Source organism: Trachurus trachurus, assembly GCF_905171665.1.
Source record: "Trachurus trachurus genome assembly, chromosome: 1".
Lineage (NCBI taxonomy): Eukaryota > Metazoa > Chordata > Actinopteri > Carangiformes > Carangidae > Trachurus > Trachurus trachurus.
Window position 1 is genome coordinate 24,942,327 of NC_139891.1, and position 23,837 is coordinate 24,966,163.

At 41.1% G+C, this 23,837-nt stretch overlaps 2 protein-coding genes across 2 annotated transcripts; both read left to right on the forward strand.

The window, feature by feature from the left end:
* Nucleotides 1-225: 225 nt before the first annotated feature.
* klhl2 (kelch-like family member 2) lies at nucleotides 226-16,090 on the forward strand. The gene is made up of 15 exons (XM_083973828.1): nucleotides 226-736; nucleotides 3,609-3,728; nucleotides 3,847-3,953; nucleotides 4,061-4,182; nucleotides 5,576-5,738; nucleotides 5,936-6,045; nucleotides 6,255-6,371; nucleotides 8,013-8,162; nucleotides 8,258-8,375; nucleotides 9,825-10,022; nucleotides 10,120-10,221; nucleotides 10,935-11,063; nucleotides 12,028-12,168; nucleotides 12,254-12,397; nucleotides 14,274-16,090. Exons 1-15 carry the CDS (start codon nucleotides 669-671, stop codon nucleotides 14,300-14,302), a joined length of 1,818 nt encoding a protein of 605 aa, XP_083829954.1. The 5' UTR covers nucleotides 226-668; the 3' UTR covers nucleotides 14,303-16,090.
* Nucleotides 16,091-16,999: 909 nt separating this feature from the next.
* On the forward strand, nucleotides 17,000-22,061 carry msmo1 (methylsterol monooxygenase 1). The gene is made up of 6 exons (XM_083977041.1): nucleotides 17,000-17,034; nucleotides 18,124-18,418; nucleotides 18,517-18,665; nucleotides 19,627-19,753; nucleotides 19,937-20,091; nucleotides 21,126-22,061. Exons 2-6 carry the CDS (start codon nucleotides 18,164-18,166, stop codon nucleotides 21,313-21,315), a joined length of 876 nt encoding a protein of 291 aa, XP_083833167.1. The 5' UTR covers nucleotides 17,000-17,034; nucleotides 18,124-18,163; the 3' UTR covers nucleotides 21,316-22,061.
* The last annotated feature ends 1,776 nt before the right edge of the window (nucleotides 22,062-23,837 follow it).

The window sequence follows — 23,837 nt, forward strand, 5'->3', positions numbered from 1 at the left end:
TGTTATTATGATGAATATGATTATAATCTCTGTCCCTGACCATCTGCCCGCCTGTCCCCGGCCAGTCTTCCACAGCTAGAGGGAGACAGTGCTTTCTTGCGGGACGCCTTGGCTGCTCCGAGGACCGTCTTTGCCGTCATGTCCTTGTTTGTGCGTTTTAATCAGCGATTGGAAAATAACAGGTAGCCTTGTCCGTCTGCCTCTCGCACCCCATAGACACCCAGCCAGGAGGAAATACAGGAGTGGGTGTGTGGGTGAGGGGGTTGCTATGAAATCAAAATAAGCCCACCCCATATAGCCTACTATATTTGACACGGAGGCTGTTGTGTGTGTGTGTGTGTGTGTGAGTCCCTGTGCGGTGTTTTTTCCAGTGTCTGTGGCCGACAGGAGGGAGCAGTCCGCTGGGTACAACAGCCGGGTTGAATCGCAACGTGTTTGTTGTAACGGGGAGAGAGAGAGAGAGAGTCACCGCAGTCGGTCGGAGCTGTGTGTGTGTGTGTGTGTTTTTTCCTTTTTTTCTTTTTCTTTTTTGTACATGAAGCTGCTGGCTGCTGTGATCGGGCTGCTGCCGTCAGCCCGTCTCTCCGCCGCCTCTGGACGGATGGTGGTCGCCGTGATTCACGCTTGAATTTTAGAGCCATTATTATAGACGACACCGTGGATATGGAATGGTGCATGCCGCTGGGCCAAGTGTTCCGCCTCTGAAAAACACCGGGATCATGGACAGTCATCCGCTGTAAGTGCAATAAACCCTGTGTTAGTGTGTGTGTGTGTGTGTGTGCATGACTGTGTGCGTGCGTGAGTGTGTGTGTGTGTTGACGTTTCCCAGTGGCTGCTGCTGCTGCTGCTGCTGCTGCTGCTGCTGCTGCTTTGACTGATGGTGCCGCATTGACAGAGACAGCGGCCAGCCGGCCAGCCAGCCCGGCGTGGCTGCTGCTCCACTGACCGCTGGGATGGACGGATGGATGGATGGATGGGGTGGTCCGGGTGGGAGTGGGGGGTGGGGGGTGGTGGTCGTACTGACTGACTGACACCGAGCCTTTGTCGGTGCATCGCATGCCGGGGGGAAACACTAGGCTGGAGGAAGAGCTGGTTCTTGCTGGTGGTGCTGGTGGTGGTGGGATAACGGAGGTGTTTTGTTTTGCAGCACAGAGGGTGTGTGTGTGTGTGTGTGTGTGTGTGTGTGTGTGTGTGTGTGTGTGTGTGTGTGTGTGTGTGTGTGTGTGTTCGTTCACTGCTATGGAGCCACCATGTGTGTGTGGGTGTGTTTGTGACAGAAAACAAGGGACACGTGAATTTCTTGCCATAGGAAAACATAATTATTTGTAAGTGTTGGGTGATTTTGTTATGACAGACAGGTGATGGAGAGAAACAATTTTGAAGTACTTGTACTTAACCTAAGTATTTGCATTTTCTGTAGGCTACTCTTCAGAGGCAGATACAGTATACAGTACTATTTACTCCAATGCATTTATTGCATTTTTGTTGTTGTTGCAGATTTCACATACAAACATATTTGATTTGATACACAGGGCTCCAGACTGCTCCTAAATGGGGACATTTTGCCCCTAAAATTTGATTTGAGTCAGTGCAAGTACATTTTTCATTTAGGCTACTTGCGCATAATGCAACCAGTAAGTTTTTTAATACTGGTGATGGCCGACTCAAAGGATCTGAAATCTGTCATTACAGGTGGCAGGGCAATGTGTGTGAGGATCATGAATTAAAAGGAAATGTGAATTTTGGCTTCGCAAGTCTATTTATGGTGTGCACCCCAAAAACTTGCGCTCCTAAAATTTTAAGTTAGAGGCCATTGTTTAGTCTGGAGCCCTGATACACCACATTTCTGTCTTAGAATATAAGAAATAAGAGATAAATAAGAAGAATAAGAAGATTATTGCCCTTCAGTCATAAACCTGGTCTTATTTTCAAGGTAATGCTTTAAAATTTAAGTGTCAGAAAGGGTCCCATAGGTGGGATGGGTTTATTCTTAAATATGAGACCAGTGGTTCCCAAACTGAAATCATTCAGTGAACAGCTGCAATAATAGGTCAATAGATTAAAGAATAGATGGTCATGGTCAAAGTCAATCGTTTGTGTACATTTTTTTTTTTTAAGAAAATGCCCCTAAAATCCTGTTTCTAGTCTGTCAGATGATGTCTCTATTTTATGTCAATTTAAACTCAGTATTGTTGGGTCTTGGATTATAGGTCAAAACAAGACATCTGAACATTTAAACGTGGGAGGGAACGTTTCCATGTTTTTCAGACATTTTATAAACCCCCTAGACTAAATGTTCAATGACTAATGATTAATCCAGAAAATAACCAGGAGATTATTCTATCATGAAAATAATCCATACCTGGGCCTTAATCCAATGTTTCAACAAAAAAAAATGCAAAAGCTTAGATAAGAGGAGAGACAAACAATGAAATAATAAAGAAATCTGTGTAGTACGATGCCCAAGATCATCACAGGATGACGGGAAGACAGGAAGCAACCACTGGCAACTTTATATATTTAACAATATATAAAGTAGTAATCAGCTTCAACAGTAAAGGGCTACTTGATGCATCAGTATTAACAATCTAATGAAGTTACTTGAATTGTAATGGATTATTTTTTATTGTTTTATTACCTAAGTAAAGGAGCAGGATGTGTTTGTCTAGTTTAACGCACTTAAGATGTGCAGCATCTACAGATTTAGATTTACTGCACTGTATATTGCATAGTGAGCTTCATAAAGGTTAATTTGTTGCACAGCTGGTGTATGAAAGTGTATTAGATTGTGCAGGTGTTGCTCACATATGATTGAATTAACCTGTTTCGAAGGTCCAAGGGCTGAAAAGACTGTTGCAAGGCTCCTATCTGTTCGTCCTCTGCTGTTTCAAGTTACCATTAAATACAGAACAGAACACCTGAGGGACTGTATATGACAGTTTGACCCAGAAATGAGTTTCAATTAGTCAATAAGTCGTTTGATTCATTCAACAGCATTTTATCAGTGAATTGTACGTGAGGCCGATATAAACTAATAATTAATATCTTAAATGGCATGCAGGGCCAACAACAAAACTGGCTAATAATAATAACATAGGTCTGGCTGTAGTTGATTTGAACATATAAACGATAAATCAATTTACCGACAGACAGTGAACCTGTAGGTCTGGGTTCCCAAGGTAGTTGCCTTATTTGCCTGATTGATGATCCAGCTTGGACCTAATAAATTGCCCTCTGAGAGTGTATATGTTTAATGTAGTCCGGCAGAGGAAATCCTTTAACCACTGTTGTAAATCAGTGAAACCAAATATTGAACTCCAGGTATCCAAAGCAACAGTATTTGCTACGGTTCCTCCTTGCCAACAGATGAACCAGCTCTCGTTGGTGAAACAGATGCAACCACCAGGGTTCAATGAAACCAGCTTTTAAAGAGTTGATGGCACTTTAAACACAACGTCTGCTGTGGTGTATCCCCGAGATTACTCCCCAAGAAGTCCTTACACGTCATATCATTTGTTATTTCTATCTGTCCTGTCATAGCACTCTCTGTCTGGACTATTATTATGTTCATGTTTGTGTTTGCTTAATCTGCGCTGTCCCTCTCTCAGGTGCACTAGGCTTTGTCCACACAGTCTGGACAAAGAAGATGGAGTCGAGAGGCAAGGTCCAGTCACTTTCAACCACCGGCACATGAGGAAGGCGTTCAGAGTCATGAACGAGCTGCGCAGGTGATACACGATACACCTAATCTCGTCATCTATAGATCCTTTGTTGTCCCACTTTTCAACCCCCAACTAACTGGATGTATTTCCTTTCTCTCCGTCCACATCCTGGATGCCAATACAGCCAGAACCTTTTGTGTGATGTGACCATAGTGGCGGAGGATGTAGAAATAGCGGCTCACAGAGTGGTTCTGGCTGCAGGGAGCCCTTACTTCCACGCTATGTTCACAGGTAAGAACGATCCTAAGTCCTTTGCTGCATGACATCTGGCAGAGGATTTTTCTTTTCTTGCTTGTTTTTTTTTCCTTATTTTTAATACTTTGTATGTGCACTAACAGGGGAGATGGCAGAAAGTAGGGCGAAACGAGTGAGGATAAAGGAGATGGATGGTTGGACTCTGGGCCTGCTGGTGGACTACATCTACACAGCAGAGATACAGGTCACAGAAGATAACGTGCAGGTAAACACACATGTGTATATTCCCGCACTAACTATTCGTTTTTAACAAAAATCTTGGTATAATACATTTACTGCAAATTTCTATGGGTTAATTGCTATTAAACCTTTTTTTTGTTGTTGTCAGCTGTTAAAAACCTAGTTGATATGGAGCTGGTCAGTTTTCAGATTTCCCTGGCAGCCTGTTCAAAAACCTGATAAGTCAGTTTTAAAGGTGATACCTGGAAAACATATTCTTAAAGGGATAGTTCACCGAAAATTCAAATTTCACTCATTATCTACTCACCCTCATGTCGACTAAGGGCTGGGAGACGTTTCAGAGTCCTCCGTGCCTTCTCTGAGTTACAGCGGGGCTCCGTGCAGCACTGCATGTCCGTATGACGGTTGCGTCTGTAATGTCCCTCTTGTATTGAAGCCCCAACATGAGAAATTGTTCTGAAAAAAATTAAATAAGTATATGTTTTAAGCTTGTTTGTAGCGGAAGCTCCCAGCAAATCATCAAATCTCGTATGATTTGCATTGACACCCAGTTCACGGCTCTGCAAATCGCGCGAGATTCCGGCAGCGCGACACTGGGAGCTTCCGCTACAAACAAGCTTAAAACATATACTTATTTAATTTTTTCAGAACAATTTCTCATGTTGGGGCTTCAATACAAGAGGGACATTACAGACAAGCACTATGGAGGTATTTGGATGCTTTTGGTGTGTCTTTTTGGACGAAGAAAAGTGAGCCCAGTTCGCAACCGTTACGTATATGGACATGCAGTGCTGCACGGAGCCCCGCTGTAACTCCGAGAAGGCACGGAGGACTCTGAAACTTCTCCCAGCCCTTAGTCGACATGAGGGTGAGTAGATAATGAGTAAAATTTGAATTTTGCGTGAACTATCCCTTTAAGACTATGTTTTCCAGGTATCACCTTCCTTCTAGTGTTACTTCATAACCAATCTTGTGTATTACCATGGTCACTTTCTGCATTCTTTATCAACATGATAATACTTTCCTGGTATTGAGACACATTGAGAAAACATTTGGTCATTATGAGCCTCCGTAGCGTAGCTCTGAGCAGCTCGCGGCTCTGCTCCGCCATTCTAAAAATAACTTGCACCGACAAGTACTATTACTCCTAAAACTATAGGGATTATGGCAATGGGACAATTTGCCAAAATGTTGAACTATCCCTTTAAATACTTGATTTACCAATGGGCAAAAAAAATGAAAACAAAACTAAAAGGATTGTGTTACTGCTGTTATTTACTGTACACTTTATTAACAAAGTGGTTTTCTCTGGGAAACTGTAGCAGCTATTTTGGATGATTGAACTTCTCTAAGTGTGATGCTGTACCAAGACTATCACTTTATACAGGATACTCTGTGTGTGTGTTTGTGTGTGACAGGCGTTGCTCCCTGCAGCGGGCCTGCTCCAGCTGAACGAGGTCAAAAAGGCTTGTTGTGAGTTCCTCAGCTCTCAGCTTCATCCGTCCAACTGTCTGGGAATACGAGCCTTCGCTGACCTCCACGCCTGCTCTCAGCTCCTCGCACAGGCAAACAGCTATGCAGGTTTGTGCGTGCACAGACTCTGTTTTTGTATATGTAATGTTTTTTCATCGCTCCACTAAAGCAGATGTGTGTGTGTGGTTGTGTCCTGGTCAGATGATGTGGGGCACTGTGGGATGAGACAGAATAAGAACAGAAATGAGAAACTAAAACTGTGTTTACCTGCAATCATTATGTTTTTAATTTGTTTTTGCTGACAGAGCAACACTTTACTGAGGTAGTCGGGAGTGAAGAGTTCCTAAATCTGGGCATGGAGCAGGTGTCCAGCCTCATCGCCAGCGACAAGCTCACCATCCCCACAGAAGAGAAGGTACACATATGCACACACACACACACACACACACACACACACACACACACACACACACACACACACACACACACACACACACACACACACACACACACACACACACACACACACACTGCTCAGTATATCAAACACTCTGGACCAGATTAAGTGTTTTATTTTGTTTTGGCTGTGATGTGTTGAAGGTGTTTGTGTTAATTCTTGTGTAGGTTTTTGAAGCGGTGATAGCCTGGGTCAACCATGACAAAGATGTCCGCCAGGAACACTTGGCTCACCTGATGGAGCACGTTCGTCTGCCGCTTCTCTCCAGAGAGTACCTAGTGCAGGTATGAGGGGCTGCATCTGCATGCTTGTGTTGGACCCTTTTTTTTAATGGTAAGGGGCAACATAACGTCTCTTAAGTGTGGTTCAGGTCTGTGGCTAGATCACAGTCAAGGTGACCATCACTGCTGTTCAAGATGTCTGAGCTGTAATGTTGCTACATCTCCAGTTACAGATGTGGTAAAACTAGTTTTCACTGCTTTTGTTGAATCAGAGATTACGTTGCAAAAAACAAAAGGTGATGTCTTTTCCTACACTAACCGGGAAGTATGTAATTTAATATTTACAACATGGAAAAAAAGTAAATTCAAAATGAGTTGGAGGTCTGAAGCTACTCTGCTGGTTTATATTCTCAGATGTGTAGTTTTCTTTGTCTTTTGTCTGTAATCAATTGCGGATATAGATTGCCTCAAATGTCAATATTTCTCTTTTTAACTCGGACAGAACTAAGCAATGATTTGTCCAAATAGATAGTATAGTCATTCCCCAGTGACTGGTTGTTTTCCCTCAAAAATGTAAATGTAACACACATAGAGGCAGTTCATACAACTTAATGTGAAAAGCTTGACTATCATCTCCACAGTTTGTGCATATTATGGTCTATATTGATATACTGTAGTAGAAATGTACTATATGACTTAAAAAAAAAGGAACATTTAAAGAACAAATTCCAGTAAGAAGAAAAAAAAGTACAACAAAATAAAACAAAACAATGCACAGTGTGCAAGAGAATATTTTTGAAGGATAATAATTTCCATATTGTAAAGTGAAGTAGTACCAGTATCAGGATTTTAATATTTAATCACATCCCTATTGTTACTGTTGGGGTATGAGAGGAGCTACAACAGCTAGTTACAAGCAGAGCAGATGTGTTTGTTAATTTGACATCCACAGGGTGAATTTTATGGATCCTCTCTCTCACAGACGACAGGTTGTTGTGATGAGGACGCTCTTTGTGTGTGTTGTTGTTGACTGATTTCCTTCTATTGCCAACTAAACAACCCTTAGGTGGTTCGAATACGTGGCTGCACTTTTTTAGCAATTCTTACAACAGTGTGTTAGAACTAAAAATCAAATCTGACATCTTGAGAATAAAATAATAATATTACCCCAAAAAAAGTCAATATATTTCAAGAAAAAACTTTTGGGATATTATGAGAATTAAACATGTAAAAGCTCAAGAGACAAACCCCAATTAAACAGGAGGAAGAACAGTCACTGGCAGCTGCTGTTTGTGCAGAATATTATTATGTGAAATATATGCTTAAGCATACTGTAACTTCAGAGGAGGGCCCACCACACCCCTCAGTTTCCTCTGTAACTTTCCCCTTTTGAAATACTATAACTTTATATTAGTTTCTTCCCCCCAAGATATTATGACTTTATTCTTTAAATATACAAAACCTTATATGCTCAGGTTTGTTTTACTCGATGCGGCCCTTTACTCTGTAAGAACTGGGGTCGTGCTTCAATTTTTTTGTTCGTGATGCAGAATAAATTCTTAGTTTGATTTGCTTCTTTTAGTTCAAATATGTCACAACAGTAAAGAGCTGCTGAGTCAGAGTCACACTGAAGCATTTTGTAAATCCTGCCTGCTGAATGGCTCCCTCCTCTCTCTCTCTCTCTCTCTGTGTTGGTTGTTTCAGCGGGTAGAAGAGGAGTCTCTGATTAAGAATAGCAGTGCGTGTAAAGACTACCTGATCGAAGCCATGAAGTATCACCTGTTGCCAGCCGACCAGAGAGCGCTGATGAAGACGGCGCGCACACGCATGAGGACTCCGGCCTGCTGTCCTAAGGTACAGAAACACAATCCACCACATCAGAACATAATGAAGACACAACACCTGATTTACAGTTGTCATGACGCTGCTGTTCTGGTTTGGTTTTATAGGTGATGGTGGTGGTCGGAGGCCAGGCTCCCAAAGCTATCCGCAGTGTTGAATGTTATGATTTTGAGGAGCAGCGATGGTACCAGGTGGCTGAACTCCCCACCAGAAGGTGCAGAGCAGGTGGGAGACCCTGATCAACAAAAACATAAATCACATCACATTTATGGACCTGGACCCTCTGAGGAACGGGGGTCCATAGGGGGCCTGAAGGCCAGATAACTACGATTTGGTATCACCAAAACTAATGATTCATTCAGATGGTAAATCACACACTTCCAGGTGTGTCACTGGATCATTTCAATTAAAGGGAAACTTCACCCAAAATCGATAATTCACCAATTTTCTACTCACCGTCATGCCAAGGAAGGGTTTGGAGAACTTTTGGAGTCATCAAAACGCTTTTGGAGTTCCAGGGGGGGTCCGGCTGGCAACGGATTTTCATATAATGGCGGCGGATAGAGTGCACTTTTGAATCGTCCAAAACACACACTATGAAACATCCAGATACCTCCATACTGCTCGTCCGTACTGACCCCAGTGTCCTGAAGCCGCCACATGAAAAAGTTGTCTGGAAAAAAATGATTTGATCTCTGTTTTTAGCCTTGATGTAGCAGTAGCTCCCAGTGGCTCTTGCAGCATGTGTGAGATTTGCTGCTAGATGTTCTTCCATGTTTACATCATACATCTAATGGTTTACAACGACTAACGAACATCTCACAGCAAATCTCGCGCATGCGCACAAACATCAACAGAGCCACTGGGAGCTACTACTACAACAAGGCTAAAAACAGAGATCAAATTAATCTTTTCCGAACAACTTTTTCATGTTGCGGCTTCAGGACACTTGGGTCAGTACGGACGAGCAGTATGGAGGTATTTGGATGTTTCATAGTGTGTGTTTTAGACAATTCAAAAGTGAACTCTATCTGCCGCCATTATATGAAAATCCATTGCCAGCCGGACCCCCCTGGAAATCCAAGAGCATTTTGATGTCTCCAAAAGTTCTCCAAACCCTTCCTTGGCATAAGGGTGAGTAGAAAATTGAGGAATTATCAATTTTGGGTGAAGTATCCCTTTAAATAGGGAATAGGGTGTAAATATTTCCTGTAACCCTGCAGTTTGTTCCCTGCTTTGATTATTTTGTCCTTCTAACTGCTTTTACACTGGTCTAGTTTTGTTGATATATATTTTCTGGCGACTGATGACGTACAACATGAGATACTGATACCTGCAAAGAACATACACTAGCCATACCTTTGAAATTCGGGTTAAAAAAGAAAGTCTATTTCTCAGCAGCAGATAAAAATAGAGCAGGCCTCAGTGCCTTTTTTAGATTTTCACCTTTTTTTTTAGAGAGAGAAATGCATCTTAAACTGGGACACAGCAGCAGCAGCAGACGTTGGTAGCTCGTTACTTGAGGTGTGTAAACTCTCAGGTCGGTCGGACCTTGGCCTCGACCTCTCAGCTGTTTACGAGTCACGACCATCACTTTATGATTTTTCTTTTTGCATTTTTTGCCTGTAAACGTTCGTTGATGTTTAATGTTCCTCTGTCTGTCGGCGTCCCCAGGCGTGGTGTACGTGGGTGGATGTGTATACGCAGTCGGCGGCTTCAACGGTTCTCTGCGCGTGCGGACGGTGGACTGTTACGACCCGATGATGGACCGCTGGACGAGCGTGAGCAGCATGCAGGACCGCCGCTCCACGCTGGGAGCTGCTGTGCTCAGCGGGCTGCTGTACGCTGTGGGAGGTTTCGACGGCAGCACGGGTACAGTTGTTGTTTGTGAGAGAGTTGTAAAGACGACGTGTGATTTATTTTTAGTGGTATTTTTGATCTGTGTTGTTGTGTCTGTGTGTGTGTGCAGGTCTGTCGACGGTCGAGGTTTACAACACTAAGACAGACGAGTGGTTCCACGTGTTACCCATGAGCACTCGACGCAGCAGTGTAGGAGTGGGTGTCGTAAATGGTGAGTACAATTCCCACTTTGGTTCTGCAGGCAGCATTTTGAAATAGAGTGATGGAGATGGACAAAATAATAGAGACACCCAACACTATAATAATACTGTATCCTTGTGGTAAATAAAGTAAAACAGAAAATAGAATGTATAATAATGTAACTATTTAATAATAAAACTATTTTTGAGGTTTTCAGGCTGATATGATGCTATGTTATTTAATTCTGTCAGTATTGTAATTTCCCTCAGCCCCAGTGCAGTTTCCCTGTTTGGTCATAATTATGTTTCATATACTTAATGATTTTTCTTTTTGCCATTTCAAAACTTTCAAACTCTGAAAAACAAGTTAAAATGGCAAGGTGTAAATCCAAATTATTACTCACAAAACCAAAGGAATAATGCGTCATATGCATTATAAAACGTAATTCCATTCACACATGAAATGAAAGATACTTCAGCAAACTACCTCGTTGATTCCTGACAAAGAAGACAACATATGAAACGAAAAAATGAGGATGTAAATCTATCAAGTGAAAAAAATGAAATCTCAATTAAAACTCAAAATTTTAAATACCAAACTGGTTAAAGACGTACTTTGCATCAAAACATTGTAAAACAAAGTTTCTGTCAGTTCATATTCTGTACAGCTGTTTTACTATTGCATTTATCTTATGTTGATTCATTCTTTAGTTATGCATTACAACCCTGTGTGTGGTTTCTACAGGAATCCTCTATGCAGTTGGAGGTTATGACGGAGCGACCAGGCAATGTCTGAGCACAGTAGAAGCTTACAACCCAAAAAGCAACTCATGGAGCTACATCGCTGAGATGGGCACAAGACGCAGTGGAGCAGGTGTGTGTCTGTGCGTGTAACCTTACGAGCACGGTGGTTGGTTACTTCTTGAAATCTTGAAAATGTTCAGCAAAATATAGATAAATGGTTCTTTAGGTATTTAGTGTCAATCCGTACAAAGATACACAGATTATATATTTATAGGACATTAAAGAGTCAGGAAGAGGAAGCATATTGTATAAACACAAGGGATACTTCACCCAAAAACAATAATTCACCAATTTTCTTCTCACCGACATGCCAAGGAAGGGTTCGGAGAACTTTCAGAGTCATCAAAACGCTTTTGGAATTCCGGGGGGGGGGGGGGGGGGGTGTCCGGCTGGCTACAGATTTTCGCATAATGGCGGCGGATAGTGCTCACTTTTGAATTGTCCAAAACACACACTATGAAACATCCAAATACCTCTATACTGCTCGTCTGTACTGACCCGAGTGCCCTGAAGCCGCCACATGAAAAAGTTGTTGTAGTAGTAGCTCCCAGTGGCTCTGTTGATGTTTGTGTGCATGCGTGAGATTTGCTGCGAGATGTTCTTCCATGTTTACATCAGACATCCAATGGTTTACAACAACGAACGAACATCTCAGCGCAGCAAATGTCGCACATGCGCACAAACATCAACAGATAAATCAACAGGCTAAAAACAGAGATCAAATTCAATTTTTCCGAACAACTTTTTCATGTCGCGGCTTCAGGACACTTGGGTCAGTACGGACGAGCATTAAGGAGGTATCTGGATGTTTCATAGTGTGTGTTTTGGACGATTCAAAGTGAACCACCGCCATTATATGAAAATCCGTTGCCAGCCGGACCCCCCCTGGAACTCCAAAAGCGTTTTGATGACTCCGAAAGTTTGTTCCTTGCTTTGATTATTTTGGGTGAAGTATCCCTTTAACAAAATGACTATTGCCACAATTATTATTATTATTATTATTATTATTGACCATGTGTCTAATGTCTGCTCAGGTGTGGGGGTGTTAAAAGGTTTACTCTACGCTGTGGGGGGGCATGACGGTCCGTTGGTGAGGAAGAGTTGTGAAGTTTACGATCCGGCCTCCAACACCTGGAGACAAGTAGCTGATATGAACATGTGTCGACGCAACGCAGGTGAGAAAGACACCAGGTGTGAGATGTTCCTCTGTTCAACCCCTGTTTGATGTCCATGAATCTTTAATTCTGTGTGTGTTTTCAGGCGTCTGTGCTGTGAACAACGTACTGTACGTGGTGGGAGGAGACGACGGCAGCTGTAACTTGGCCTCTGTGGAGTTCTACAACCCAAACTCAGACAAGTGGACGCTGCTGCCGGCCTGCATGAGCACGGGACGCAGTTATGCAGGTGTGAATGTGTACGCTGTTAAACCACTGAAGTGTGTATTTAACCCTCCTGTTGTCCTTCTGGGTCAAATCGACCCAATCTGTTCCCTTCCTCCATCCTTCCTTCTTTCCTTCCTTCCGTTCTCCCTTCCTTCTTTCCACAATCCTTTTTCCCTTCCTTCCTTCCTTCCTTCTTTCGTTCGTTCGTTCGTTCGTTCGTTCCTTCCTTCCTTCCTTCCTTCGTCCGTCCTTCTGCTTCCTTCCTTGACCTAATCTGTTCCTTCCCTCCATTTTTCTTTCCTTCCTTTTCCCTTCCTTCAGTCCTTCCTTTGTTCCCTTCGTCCATACTTCTTCTTCCTTCCTTTTTGACCCAATTGACCCAATCTGTTCCCTCCATCTATCTTACCTTCCTTTTTCCCTTCCTTCTTTCCTCCCATCTCTCACTTCGTCCTTCCTTCCTTCCTTCTTTCCCTTTGTCCTTCCTGCCTTCCTTCCTTCCTTCCTTCCTTCCTTCTTTCCCTTTGTCCTTTCTTCCTTCCTTCCTTTCTTCCTTTCTTCCTTCCTTCTTTCCCTTTGTCCTTCCTGCCTTCCTTTCTTCCTTCCTTCCTTCCCTTCATCCTTCCTTCCTTCCTTCCTTCCTTCCTTCCTTCCTTCCTTCCTTCCTTCCTTCCTTCCTTCCTTCCTTCCTTCCTTCCTTCCTTCCTTCCTTCCTTCCTTCCCTTTGTTCTTCCTTCCTTCCTTCTGACTGCGCTCATGATGAGACAGGATGATTTACTGCCTCTGTCCTGTTGCTCACTCCAGTAGCTGCGAACCAATCCATCATTAAAAATTAAAATTAACATTAATTATTGAATTCTTTGTTGTGTCTGATCTGAAAAGTTAAACACATCCACCAAAAAGTACTAAAAATAAATATTCTCACAGCTGATTTCAGCTGTATTGCCCAGCGCTGTCCCAGGACTCATGTAGAGAAATGTAGCGTCAGTGAACTGAACACAGCAGCCGGATGTTTACCAAATGATACCGAGGGGACGCAGAAGGCAATAGATCAGATCCTGCTGAGCCAGCGCTTGCTGCCTTACTGCTGTTCAGGAGACAGTATCTTGATCTTTAGTCTGATGTGAGACGGTGTGTGGGCAGGAAAATATCATATAATATATTTATGTACAGTATATATCCAGCACTGGAGGTTTATTTTGGCATATAAGTCAGGTTTAAATTGTAGAGATGGCTGTTTTTGGGGCGGGGGGGCTGATACTGACAGATATTTTAGAGTTAAAAAAAAAACCTGCTAACCTTTGAGGAAAACTTGAGAGAGTGAGATGAGGTCATACATACAGGTATTGGTGCTAAACAAAATAAAAGACAACATATAGGAAGATGAAGAGAATGACATCATGATATCAACTTAAAAAAAAGACAGCAAGTAATTACATTATTATAATATCATGCAAATCACAGGAGCTGCTTTGTTTTGACAATGGTAAAATGTGGCACCACAACTGATAAATACATAATAAATATAATAAATAATAAGTGTTGAGCTGCTACAACAATGGCCTGGCATTAAGGCCCACAAAATAATAATATATATATATATATCATATTTTTTTCACTGGACTAATATTCACTGGTGCAAATTTTTATTTATTTATTTATTTTATTTTGCCTTTATTTAACCAGGTCGTTCCCATTGAGACAAGGGAAGCCTGGCCAAGACATAAAACGAATGCAAATATTACAATTACAATTAACAAATACAAACATATCGTTCAGCCCTGCTCGTCACGCTTCTATTTCCACATTTATTTCAGCTGCTGTGTCTTAAAATGATATCAGTGATATATCCGAGTGATAATCTTTTTTGTTTCTTTGTTTATTGTTGTTGTTAACTACAGGTGTGACTGTGATTGACAAGCCGTTATGACTGCTTTTGACACCCACCACTGACTCGGAGCAGAATGTATTCTCCTGCTGAATACTGGTCTTGGATCTGTCTTACGACGCCAAATGCTTGGATGTCGGGGCAGCATCAGCACCGGCACTGACGCAGATGAAGGAAATAACAAGATTGTTGTTGTTACTGTTGATGATGATGATGATGATGATGAGGAGGAGGAGGAGGAGGATGATGTTGAAGATTTTTGCACTTACCTGAACGGGAGGTGGGGGAGCTGTAACAAATATCGGGAACCCGGTGTTTTGTTGTTCACCCTCCTGGCAGGACTGCAGCAGCGACTGGACGAAACCAGTTGGAAGCACCACTGTACCAATGCAGTGCCATTGAAACACTACTGAAATGAAGCTACTAAGAGCTGCAGAGTTACTTTAACGTTACTAAAGTTAACACGAAGCAGCTCTGAGGAAGAAGACCACTGATGTGATCTGCGGGGGAAAGAGGACGGCAGAGAACGAGCACTCGGGACTGAAATCTTTGTTTCTCCTTCGTTTTTATCCTCTTGAGACATGTGTGCGTTCGCGTGTGTATGTCTGAGTGAGTGTGTATGTATGTGTGTGTGTTTGTGTGTGTGTGTGTGTGCGCTTGCATTTAAAGGTGCTCCGTTGCTTGCATATGTGAGCACGTGTGTTTGTGCGCATCTGAGTTCTCTTGTGTGGTGACGCCCGGTCCGACGCCGCATGACCGCACTCTTGTCTGACCTCGACCTTTTACAGTGTTGCAGTGTGGCTGTTTAACGAGTGCCTGAATGTCAAATTTAAAACCCCTGCTTCCCCCCCTCTTCTCCTATACCTTTTTGTCATTGCCTAGAGTACTGTTATTGGGCGGAGCACACACACACACACACACATACATACAGTACATAAAGCTGGACTTGAACCGCCGTTCTGGGATAAAGAAATAACACTATAGAGAACTGATTTGAGATCAGTGTTTCGGCCGCATGAATCCAGAATAGCTATGTGAGAAGCAGTGGCAGAAAATGTACATTTCTTCTTAACGAAAAGAAAACTGGAGTACTCACTCTTCTGGTAAAGCTTGAGGAGAGGCCTCGTTTTACTTTTTCTTTTTTCTTTTCTTTTTTTTGGTTGCCAAAACCAGTGACAGACAGAGGGAGGAGCTGCTGGTTGGATGTATCAGTGCTTTACTGTCACCTGGCAGCCGTCTTCACTGTGGTTGTAACCACTAATGACAACAACAGCCTGAACTCACTGCATGGTCCCCCCGACCCTCTTCTCCCTCGGTGTAGCAACCCTATTAATTACTGCACACCCTGACGTACTTTGAATGTGCCAACTTTAATATGTCTCTTCTTTTCTGTCTCTCTTTATTACTCTACTAATCTGTTCTCTCTCTCTCTCTCTCTCTCTCTCTCTGGAAAGTGACCAAACCTACTCTCGATTTTCGTTTCTCTTCAGTCTCTTTCTCTTCCCTCTGCTCCTATATTGAAAACTGCTATACTAGTAACTGGTTATCGCTGTTTCTTGTCAGTGTATTGAGGAATGTCATGTAGGCTAATGACTTTGAATAATGTTTCATTATTTGTTTTATATTATCATTAATAAATATGCTTCTTGTATTTAAAGCTGTGAAATGATATAATCTGTTTTTAAAACTTTGCCAAATCAGTAAAACATTGAAATGGAAATGGAAATGTGTGATATATTTTAATAATTTTACATTAACTTATTTATTATAGCCTAGTGTAAAACAGTTTGTCTCTTCTTTTTTTGATACATGCCAGAATGTGTCCTTTGTAATGAGTTAACAAGATTTTGCGTAATTTGCTTGCTCAAATTTATTTTGTCCTTTAAACAGAACTTTTAAAATCACTTTTTTTTTGTTTGCCAAATTGCTGATGAAAGTTGTATTGTACTTATTCTATTGTATTTATTTGGACACCTTTCCAGTCATTCTGCTCATTTTTGACATTTGACTTTTTTTAGTTTCTTGTATTAAATGAAAAAAAAGAAAGAAAGAAAAGTTTTCAGCAGTGTGAGAAAACAGCGAAATGCATTTAAACCAAGTGCTGTACAAAAGAACAGGTGTGAGGTGGTACTTCTGTTATTTCCTAGTAAATACTGAGGTTATTTGACTGATTTGGTTTTAAGTTACCTACAGATAAACAATTACAGGAAGAAAAAATGCACTAGTGTCCTCATGCAATAGATGCAATTGTATGATATAAGAATTAGTGCATTTAAAATGTAATATTTGATAAATGCTAATGTAAGTTTACCTTCCTTTTATAAGGAGATAAACATAAATAGTTTAGTGCTACTTTATTTGTTATTGTTACATTCAGGTACATAGTGGTCACATTTAAATTGTAAACAGCTCTTCTACAACATGTCCACGTGGGGTAACAGTCTGTTGTCATGTAAGTTTAAGATGAAGGACAAATGCATAATGACTCAAAAGTTGTGTGACCAGTGACCAACCACCCCATCTCTTCCCTCAGACACTCCATTCACCACCCGCTAACGTTATGAAAGCACATCTGGCCTCCGATTGGCTGTTGCTGTAGAAACCTCCAGTCTCACTATCATCACTCCATCCCGCGGACCAATCAGAGGAGACGCTCTGCCCCCCGACGTCAGCGTCCTCTCCCCTCGGCCAATCGGATCATCGGATCGCTCTGTACTTCACCGGGGCCGTCCGCCTCTCGCTCAGGTAGACAGGACAGGACGTATCCGCGGAAGGTGAGAGACTTGACGATGTTTTCCTCTATAATTTCCATATTTTTTGCAGAATGTGCTTTCGCAGCGGTGGAGTTTTATTTCTTATTTAGACATTAGAGCCGAGAATAGAGACGGGAAGTTGAGTGTTTAGTTGTGGGACCAGGTAAAACAGAGCTTAGCCTTTTGCTATCTGAGACAGTCAGGTTTTATAACCACTTATCCAGGACAGTGTGTAGAAATGACTGTTATTATATTACTGTATTATAACAATTATACATATTAAGGTGGCAGAGAGAGGCAATGGGATGTTTTATACGCCGAAGAAGTACGATATATTTTCATCTTGTAGCATTGAAGTATACATGTTTTAGCGCACACAGTTTGCTTTTAGTGCATTTCTGTTGGTCTTGTTAAGTAGCATTGGTTGAGTTGAATAGTGTTTTTCATATCAATATATCAATACTTGCAGCTGAATAGGCAACTACGTCTCTGCCATTGTGTAAAACGATATCTGTACCCAGTGTTAAAAAAAACCAAAACGTGGACAAGGTAGCCTATAAATGCTATCTATAAATAAGGATTAAAGTAGCCTATAATTACTGTATCAAACTGCATATTATCCAGAGAGTATATGGTCAATTTATAATCCAAAAGCTTTATTCCTTTGTGTTATGCTTTGTTGTATTTCCTGTGTCATTTTCATTTTACCTTAAATAATGTTGCTTTTTTTAGTGTAATGAGTGCATGTTGACATTGACTTTATCAACTTAAATAGCTCATGTGTATAAAAAAGTGAGGAAGGTTATGCTGCACATATACATTACATAATAATTATGTAATGTACTGTATGTGCAGCATAACCTTCCTCACTTTTTTTTAAACTGATGGTTCATTTCTGTGACTTTAATGTTTTCTTTGATTCATTTTCTTTGATATAATAAGTTAAATCAACTCATATTATACCAGTTATATTTTTCGTAAGCTCATTCTTAATTTTAAGGCCTGTTTCTGTTGCCTTCCTCTTTCTCATGTTATAGTTTTAAATAAGAAACTAAGAGAAGAATCTTATAATACATTATAACTTGTAACAGTGCGTCTATGTTTTTGCAGTCTTCTCTCCAGGCGTGCAGTTACCTCGGGGGAATCCATCATGGCAGTGAACGGCACGGCAGACATCTTGAGCTCAGCGTACCTCGCGGTGGAGTATGTGGACGCTGTGCTGCCTGAAAACCCCCTGCAGCCCTCCCTGGAACAAGCCTGGGGCTACATGCTGGACAACTACACCAAGTTCCAGATTGCCACCTGGGGGTCGCTCATCGTCCACGAGTTCATCTATTTCCTCTTCTGCGTACCCGGTTTCCTCTTCCAGTTCTTGCCCTTCATGCAGAAATACAAGATCCAACAGGTTTGTGTGCGCGTTGTGCGATCGTTGGACATGATTTTTTTTATTTCTACCGTGTGAGTCGTCACAGTTGCTCTAAATAAACCTTCTCTCACTTGCAGGACAAGCCAGAGACCTGGGAGAAACAGTGGAGGTGTTTCAAGATGCTGCTCTTCAACCACTTCTGTATCCAGCTGCCTCTGATCTGCGGCACTTACTACTTCACCGAGTTCTTCAACATCCCGTATGACTGGGACTCCATGCCCCGCTGGTTAGTGTGATAGTACAGTACAGAACATTTCTGAACATGTCCAAAAATGACACATACAGAGGGGAAAATAAGTATTTGATCCCTTGCTGATTTTGTTAGTTCTCTACCCCACAAAGAAATGGACTATCTATAGTTCACTAAGTTTATTTTAGCAGAAAGAGACAGAATATCAACAAAACCTCCAGAAATAATATCATTATATAAAGGTTATAAATTAATTTACATTTGATCAAGTGAACATTTACAGTAATACCTGACTCCACCTTGAATAATAATATTTATTTTCCCGTATCACTGTACATGTTATCCATTATATCTACATGTTAAAACATCACATAGAATATTTGTTCTACATTGAAAGTTGATTCATGTGCAAAAAAAAAGATTAAAGGGACAACGAGAAGTTTTGGAAAGCGAAGTGTTTTCACACTACATTTCGCATGAGCCACTGCACGCACGGTGTAATTCTTGGACTAGCGCAAGACAGGCGAAAGCAAAAACATTTGCTAGGAACGTTTTCATTAACCAAGATCGAAAGTCGGAGGTTCAAAGACGATCAGATACCGTCGTAGTTCCGACCATAAACGGCGATTCGGCGGCGTTATTCCCATGACCCGCCGGGCAGCGTCCGTGAAACCGAAAGTAGGAAATGCTGGGCGAGCCGACCACTAATAATAATAACAAAATAATGATAAAGAAAAAACTATATATTTATCCGAAATGGATGGAAGTGTGGGTAACTTCGATTCATCCACATTAATATAACCAAATATAAACTCCTCGTTATCCCTTTAAAAATAGGATGTAATACATTATATAATCAGATTCAACATTATTATGTTATAATCACATAGTATCTTGAAGTTGTACGTCTTTTTTTATTTTGTTCCGTGTTGTTACATGTTGCATTTTGGTTTAATCGAACGGTTTTCCCCTCTTTCCTTCCTCCTTCCTCCACCAGGCCGTTCCTCCTGGCTCAGTGCTTTGGTTGTGCTGTTGTTGAAGACACCTGGCACTACTTCCTCCACCGCCTGCTGCATCACCGCAGGATCTACAAATACATCCACAAAGTGCACCACGAGTTCACTGTGAGTAAAACACACAGTGACAAGTGATAAGATGAATAAACACAAACACACAGAGGTCTGGTGGTTACTCTCTCTTCACGGCACAGTTACTTATTAATCATGTGACAGTTTGTTTTCATGGAAGCATGCGTCTACTTAAACACATCGTGACACCTGACCGTCGACTCTCCGCTGTTCCCTCAGTCTCCGTTTGGCATGCAGGCCGAGTACGCCCACCCAGCTGAGACCCTCATCCTGGGAGCTGGTTTCTTCATTGGCATCATGATCTTCTGCAACCACGTGTTCTTCCTGTGGGCCTGGGTCGCTTTCCGCCTGCTGGAGACCATCGACGTTCACAGGTAGGACACAGTAACAACTTCTCCCTATTACCCCTTTGCAAAAAGACTCTGAACTAAATCCCCTCCAAATTCACCAATATCGATAATAATTTCTTTCCCCAGACTTTTACATATTACGATGATTATTATGACAAAAAGACAGCAGCTAACAAAGTAGCAACAGAGCAAGAGTAACACTTGCATCACTGCATAACAATGCACAGTGAGACGACGGTTCATGTGAACCTGCACGTTGCTCAGCACATGAACTTTGTCAGTAAGTTGTGAGGTCGACCACTAGAGGGAGCAGGAGAACACCAGATGTTAGTGTCTGACTGCTGCAGGCGATTGAACTGATTGAACCCATTTATCATATAGACTCATTATTATGCTTTTGTGTAAATATGTTTATATGGAAATATACAGATACAGATGTATGCAGGAGATTAAAAAACAACTGGGAAGTCATTCATAATTCATGGGACAAGTTCATACAATATGGTTGTATAGATAATAGCACAAAAGTGCTTTCTTTAAATAGTTTAAGTATGTATAAACAACGTTTGCACACCCCAATAAACATAATATATGCATAGAAATAATTGTTATTATTATTATTATTATTATTATTATTATTATTATTATTATTATTATTATTATTATTATTATTATTATTATATTGTTGTTATTGTTATAAGCTAAATTAAGTTACAGTACATATTATAGAAACAAAATAGGTTGAGGTAAAACAATACAAAAGAAAAAAAATCATAATTTTCACTATTTTCTATAATTTAAATAGCATTTAGCCATCTTATTTAAAAGTAGGTGCTACCTTTGTCTTGGGAGGAAAGAACCATAATAAATGTATTTTATCTTCAGTATATGAATGGCATTTTTGATTAATTTCTATATCCAACCTAAAAAGCATTTGTTGGAAAATGCTTCAATGTACAATTATTCCTGGTTGTTGTAAATACTGAGTCCTTTCCTGTATGATTTTTAAATGTTAGGGGAATTAACTTATTCCTTTCTGTCCCTCTTCTTCCTGTCAGCGGTTACGACATCCCTCTCAACCCGCTCCACCTGATCCCGTTCTACGCCGGCGCGCGTTTCCACGACTTCCACCACATGAACTTCGTTGGGAACTACGCCTCCACCTTCACCTGGTGGGACAAGCTGCTGAACACAGACAACCAGTACAGCAAGCACATGCAGAAACAGGGAGAGAAGAAGGACAAGTAAACCACTCACACCCTCACACAGACACACACACACACACACACACACACCAGGTTTGTCAGGAGGAGGGAAGTGAGTCTCACAGTGAGCAATCAGACAGTTGCTGCTTTCCTCTCACGTGACGACACTTAATAAAACACACACACACACACAGAGACTGAAGGTGTGCTTTAAAAGAATCATCTCTACTGTGGTTTGATTCTGAATGGGACTGCACGTTGACTTCAGTCCACCGTCTGTGCCTTTCTGCTAAAGAGGTATCATTCATTACCTGTTGTCTGCTTCTGATAGCTGAATAAAAACCATCGACATCCTCATTTTGATTTGTTTGCTTTGTTTTGTCATTGAAGTTGCACCACGACTTCTCTTGTGAAACGCTTCTGTATACCTCTGAATGTCTCAGCACTTTAACACTTCCCCTCGAGTTGACCCAAGTCACCATGACACTGGTTTTTTTTGTGTGTTGTTGTTACTCTTGTGGAGCCACAGTTCAGTAGGAGCTGTCTAAACTCAGTGCTGACCTCTGACTTACTGTAAGTCAGGCCTGTTGGATGGAAACAGGTGTACTTTTTTTCTTTTTTTTTTGATGAAAGAGGGATTGGCTCATGTTGAACAGACTTGTTCAAGACTATTTTGTTGGAGACTGTAATAAAAATGCTGTTATAATTTTTACAAAAGAAAACTTGGACTTGTTTTATTTCTCTGTTTTGTCATATTAGAATAAAGTATTTGAACAGAATTGAACAAGAGTGTGGTTGTGATGAGTAGTTTTTTTATTACTAAATGTAATGAGGTGAGATAATATGTGTCCCACTGTTATTAAAGCAGAAGTAAGCGATCCGGTCGTTTTGGCTAACTTCCTGTCAGCCGATGGAGTTAGCAGTCCCCGCCCTCGTCCCTACGTCACCACATTCACGCGCATCCCTTGGCTGCACACACAGAGAGGACCGCCCCTTTATGCCGTTCTCTCTCCTCATTGGATAAAGGTTGTAGGATACAAGTAGTCAGGGAGCCACAGGCTCAAAAGCTCAAGGAAATGGGTTGAACCTGACATCGTCCGTTATACTTTTTATTTGTGTTTTTTCTGTTAACTTTGACACTAAGGAACAATAATTGAGGGGTCTGCTCTGCCGGAAATATCGCGAAAAAAAATTGTGGCCATTTCACTGTATGCACCCTTTATTTTTCGACAGGAAATTGTAAAAAATGATTTTTTTCTTCAAATCCTCAGTGGGCTGGGTAGGCTGTCAATGAATGCATTTCAGATACACAGAACACATGTGGTGACAACATCCACTGAAAAAATAACTCTTAAAACACATTTCTACATGATTTTGTATCAATTTTATGGAAAAAAATTAGGCGTTTTCTCACTTTTTCCCAATATTTTCATCTTTACTTCATTGGCAATCAACTATGGGTCCAGGTTATGACATCAGTCAATGTGTCATCATTTTCAGCAAACAGTATACTCATTCCAGTGAAAAAATTATAAAAATCCAACCAAAATCATTGGTTCTATGATAATTTCACTACTAGCTGGCAATCAACAGGGTCAGAGCCTCAATGGAATTTTAGGCTAGGCCTACTCTCGAAATTCCAAAAGACATACTGGATGTTTAGCATCATGGTACACTCACAAACACGATCTTAGTATTTGAATGAGTTTGAAACAACCAACAGTTACCAGTGTTTCTAGTTTAGCTGTTAGTTGAAATTCAACTCCCGTGGGAAACCCCCTAAAAAAAGTAGTTGGGGTAATTACCTGTAACCAGACTTTCAAAAATTCCGAAGTTTTTAATTTGGCCTTAAGTAAGTTGTGAGGGGTCAAACTAGGGGTTTTTCACGATTCTGAGTTGATTGCAAGCATTAGCTTTTCATCCAAAACACTCCTTGGTGTAAAAAAAAACAGCCACACCCACTTTTCCTGTTCATCGGAAAGGAACAACCCCCTCCTCCCACCAATAGAATGTATTAGAAGTTATTCCGTAGCATGACACAGGTTGTCTGTCACATGTCACTACTATACTCAATATAATATAACTTATATTCTACCCTTTTTTCTTTGTAGGACATTATACAGACCCTCCAGGATTTTGCAATGTCGCAAAATTTCTTAAAAAATTACAATAGGCTAAATGTAATTTATTACATGGATTGGGAGCAAGTGAACGAAAGAGAAAAGACACTGGACATGCACTGGATTTCACATACCAGCAAAAACTGAAACAAGTTTGCTAGAAATGAAGAGAGGACACAAAAAACACATAGTGCTGTCAGGTACCAGCTTTTGTTGTGGGGTGTATACATCTTTGCATCAACTAATAGAGTGCTAAAGATTTTGTAATCTAAGTAATATTATTAACCTTACTTTAATGTTATGAGTTAAAAACTCATAACATGTGTGCTGATGTATGTTGAGCACTGTACAGATATCTCCAGGACCCTCAACCTCAACCCTCAAGCTTGTGTTTGTCCTGTTTGTCGCCTCCTTCTACGATTTTCCACAAGTTGCCACACGAGTT

Coding starts and splice junctions, on each gene's coding strand:
- msmo1 (XM_083977041.1), top strand. CDS start 18,164: ATGGCAGTGAACGGCACGGCAGACATCTTGAGCTCAGCGTACCTCGCG. Junction 18,419..18,516: donor AGAAATACAAGATCCAACAG/GTTTGTGTGCGC, acceptor TCTCACTTGCAG/GACAAGCCAGAGACCTGGGA. Junction 20,092..21,125: donor GAGACCATCGACGTTCACAG/GTAGGACACAGT, acceptor TCTTCCTGTCAG/CGGTTACGACATCCCTCTCA.
- klhl2 (XM_083973828.1), top strand. CDS start 669: ATGGTGCATGCCGCTGGGCCAAGTGTTCCGCCTCTGAAAAACACCGGG. Junction 8,163..8,257: donor CTCCGGCCTGCTGTCCTAAG/GTACAGAAACAC, acceptor TTGGTTTTATAG/GTGATGGTGGTGGTCGGAGG. Junction 11,064..12,027: donor CACAAGACGCAGTGGAGCAG/GTGTGTGTCTGT, acceptor ATGTCTGCTCAG/GTGTGGGGGTGTTAAAAGGT.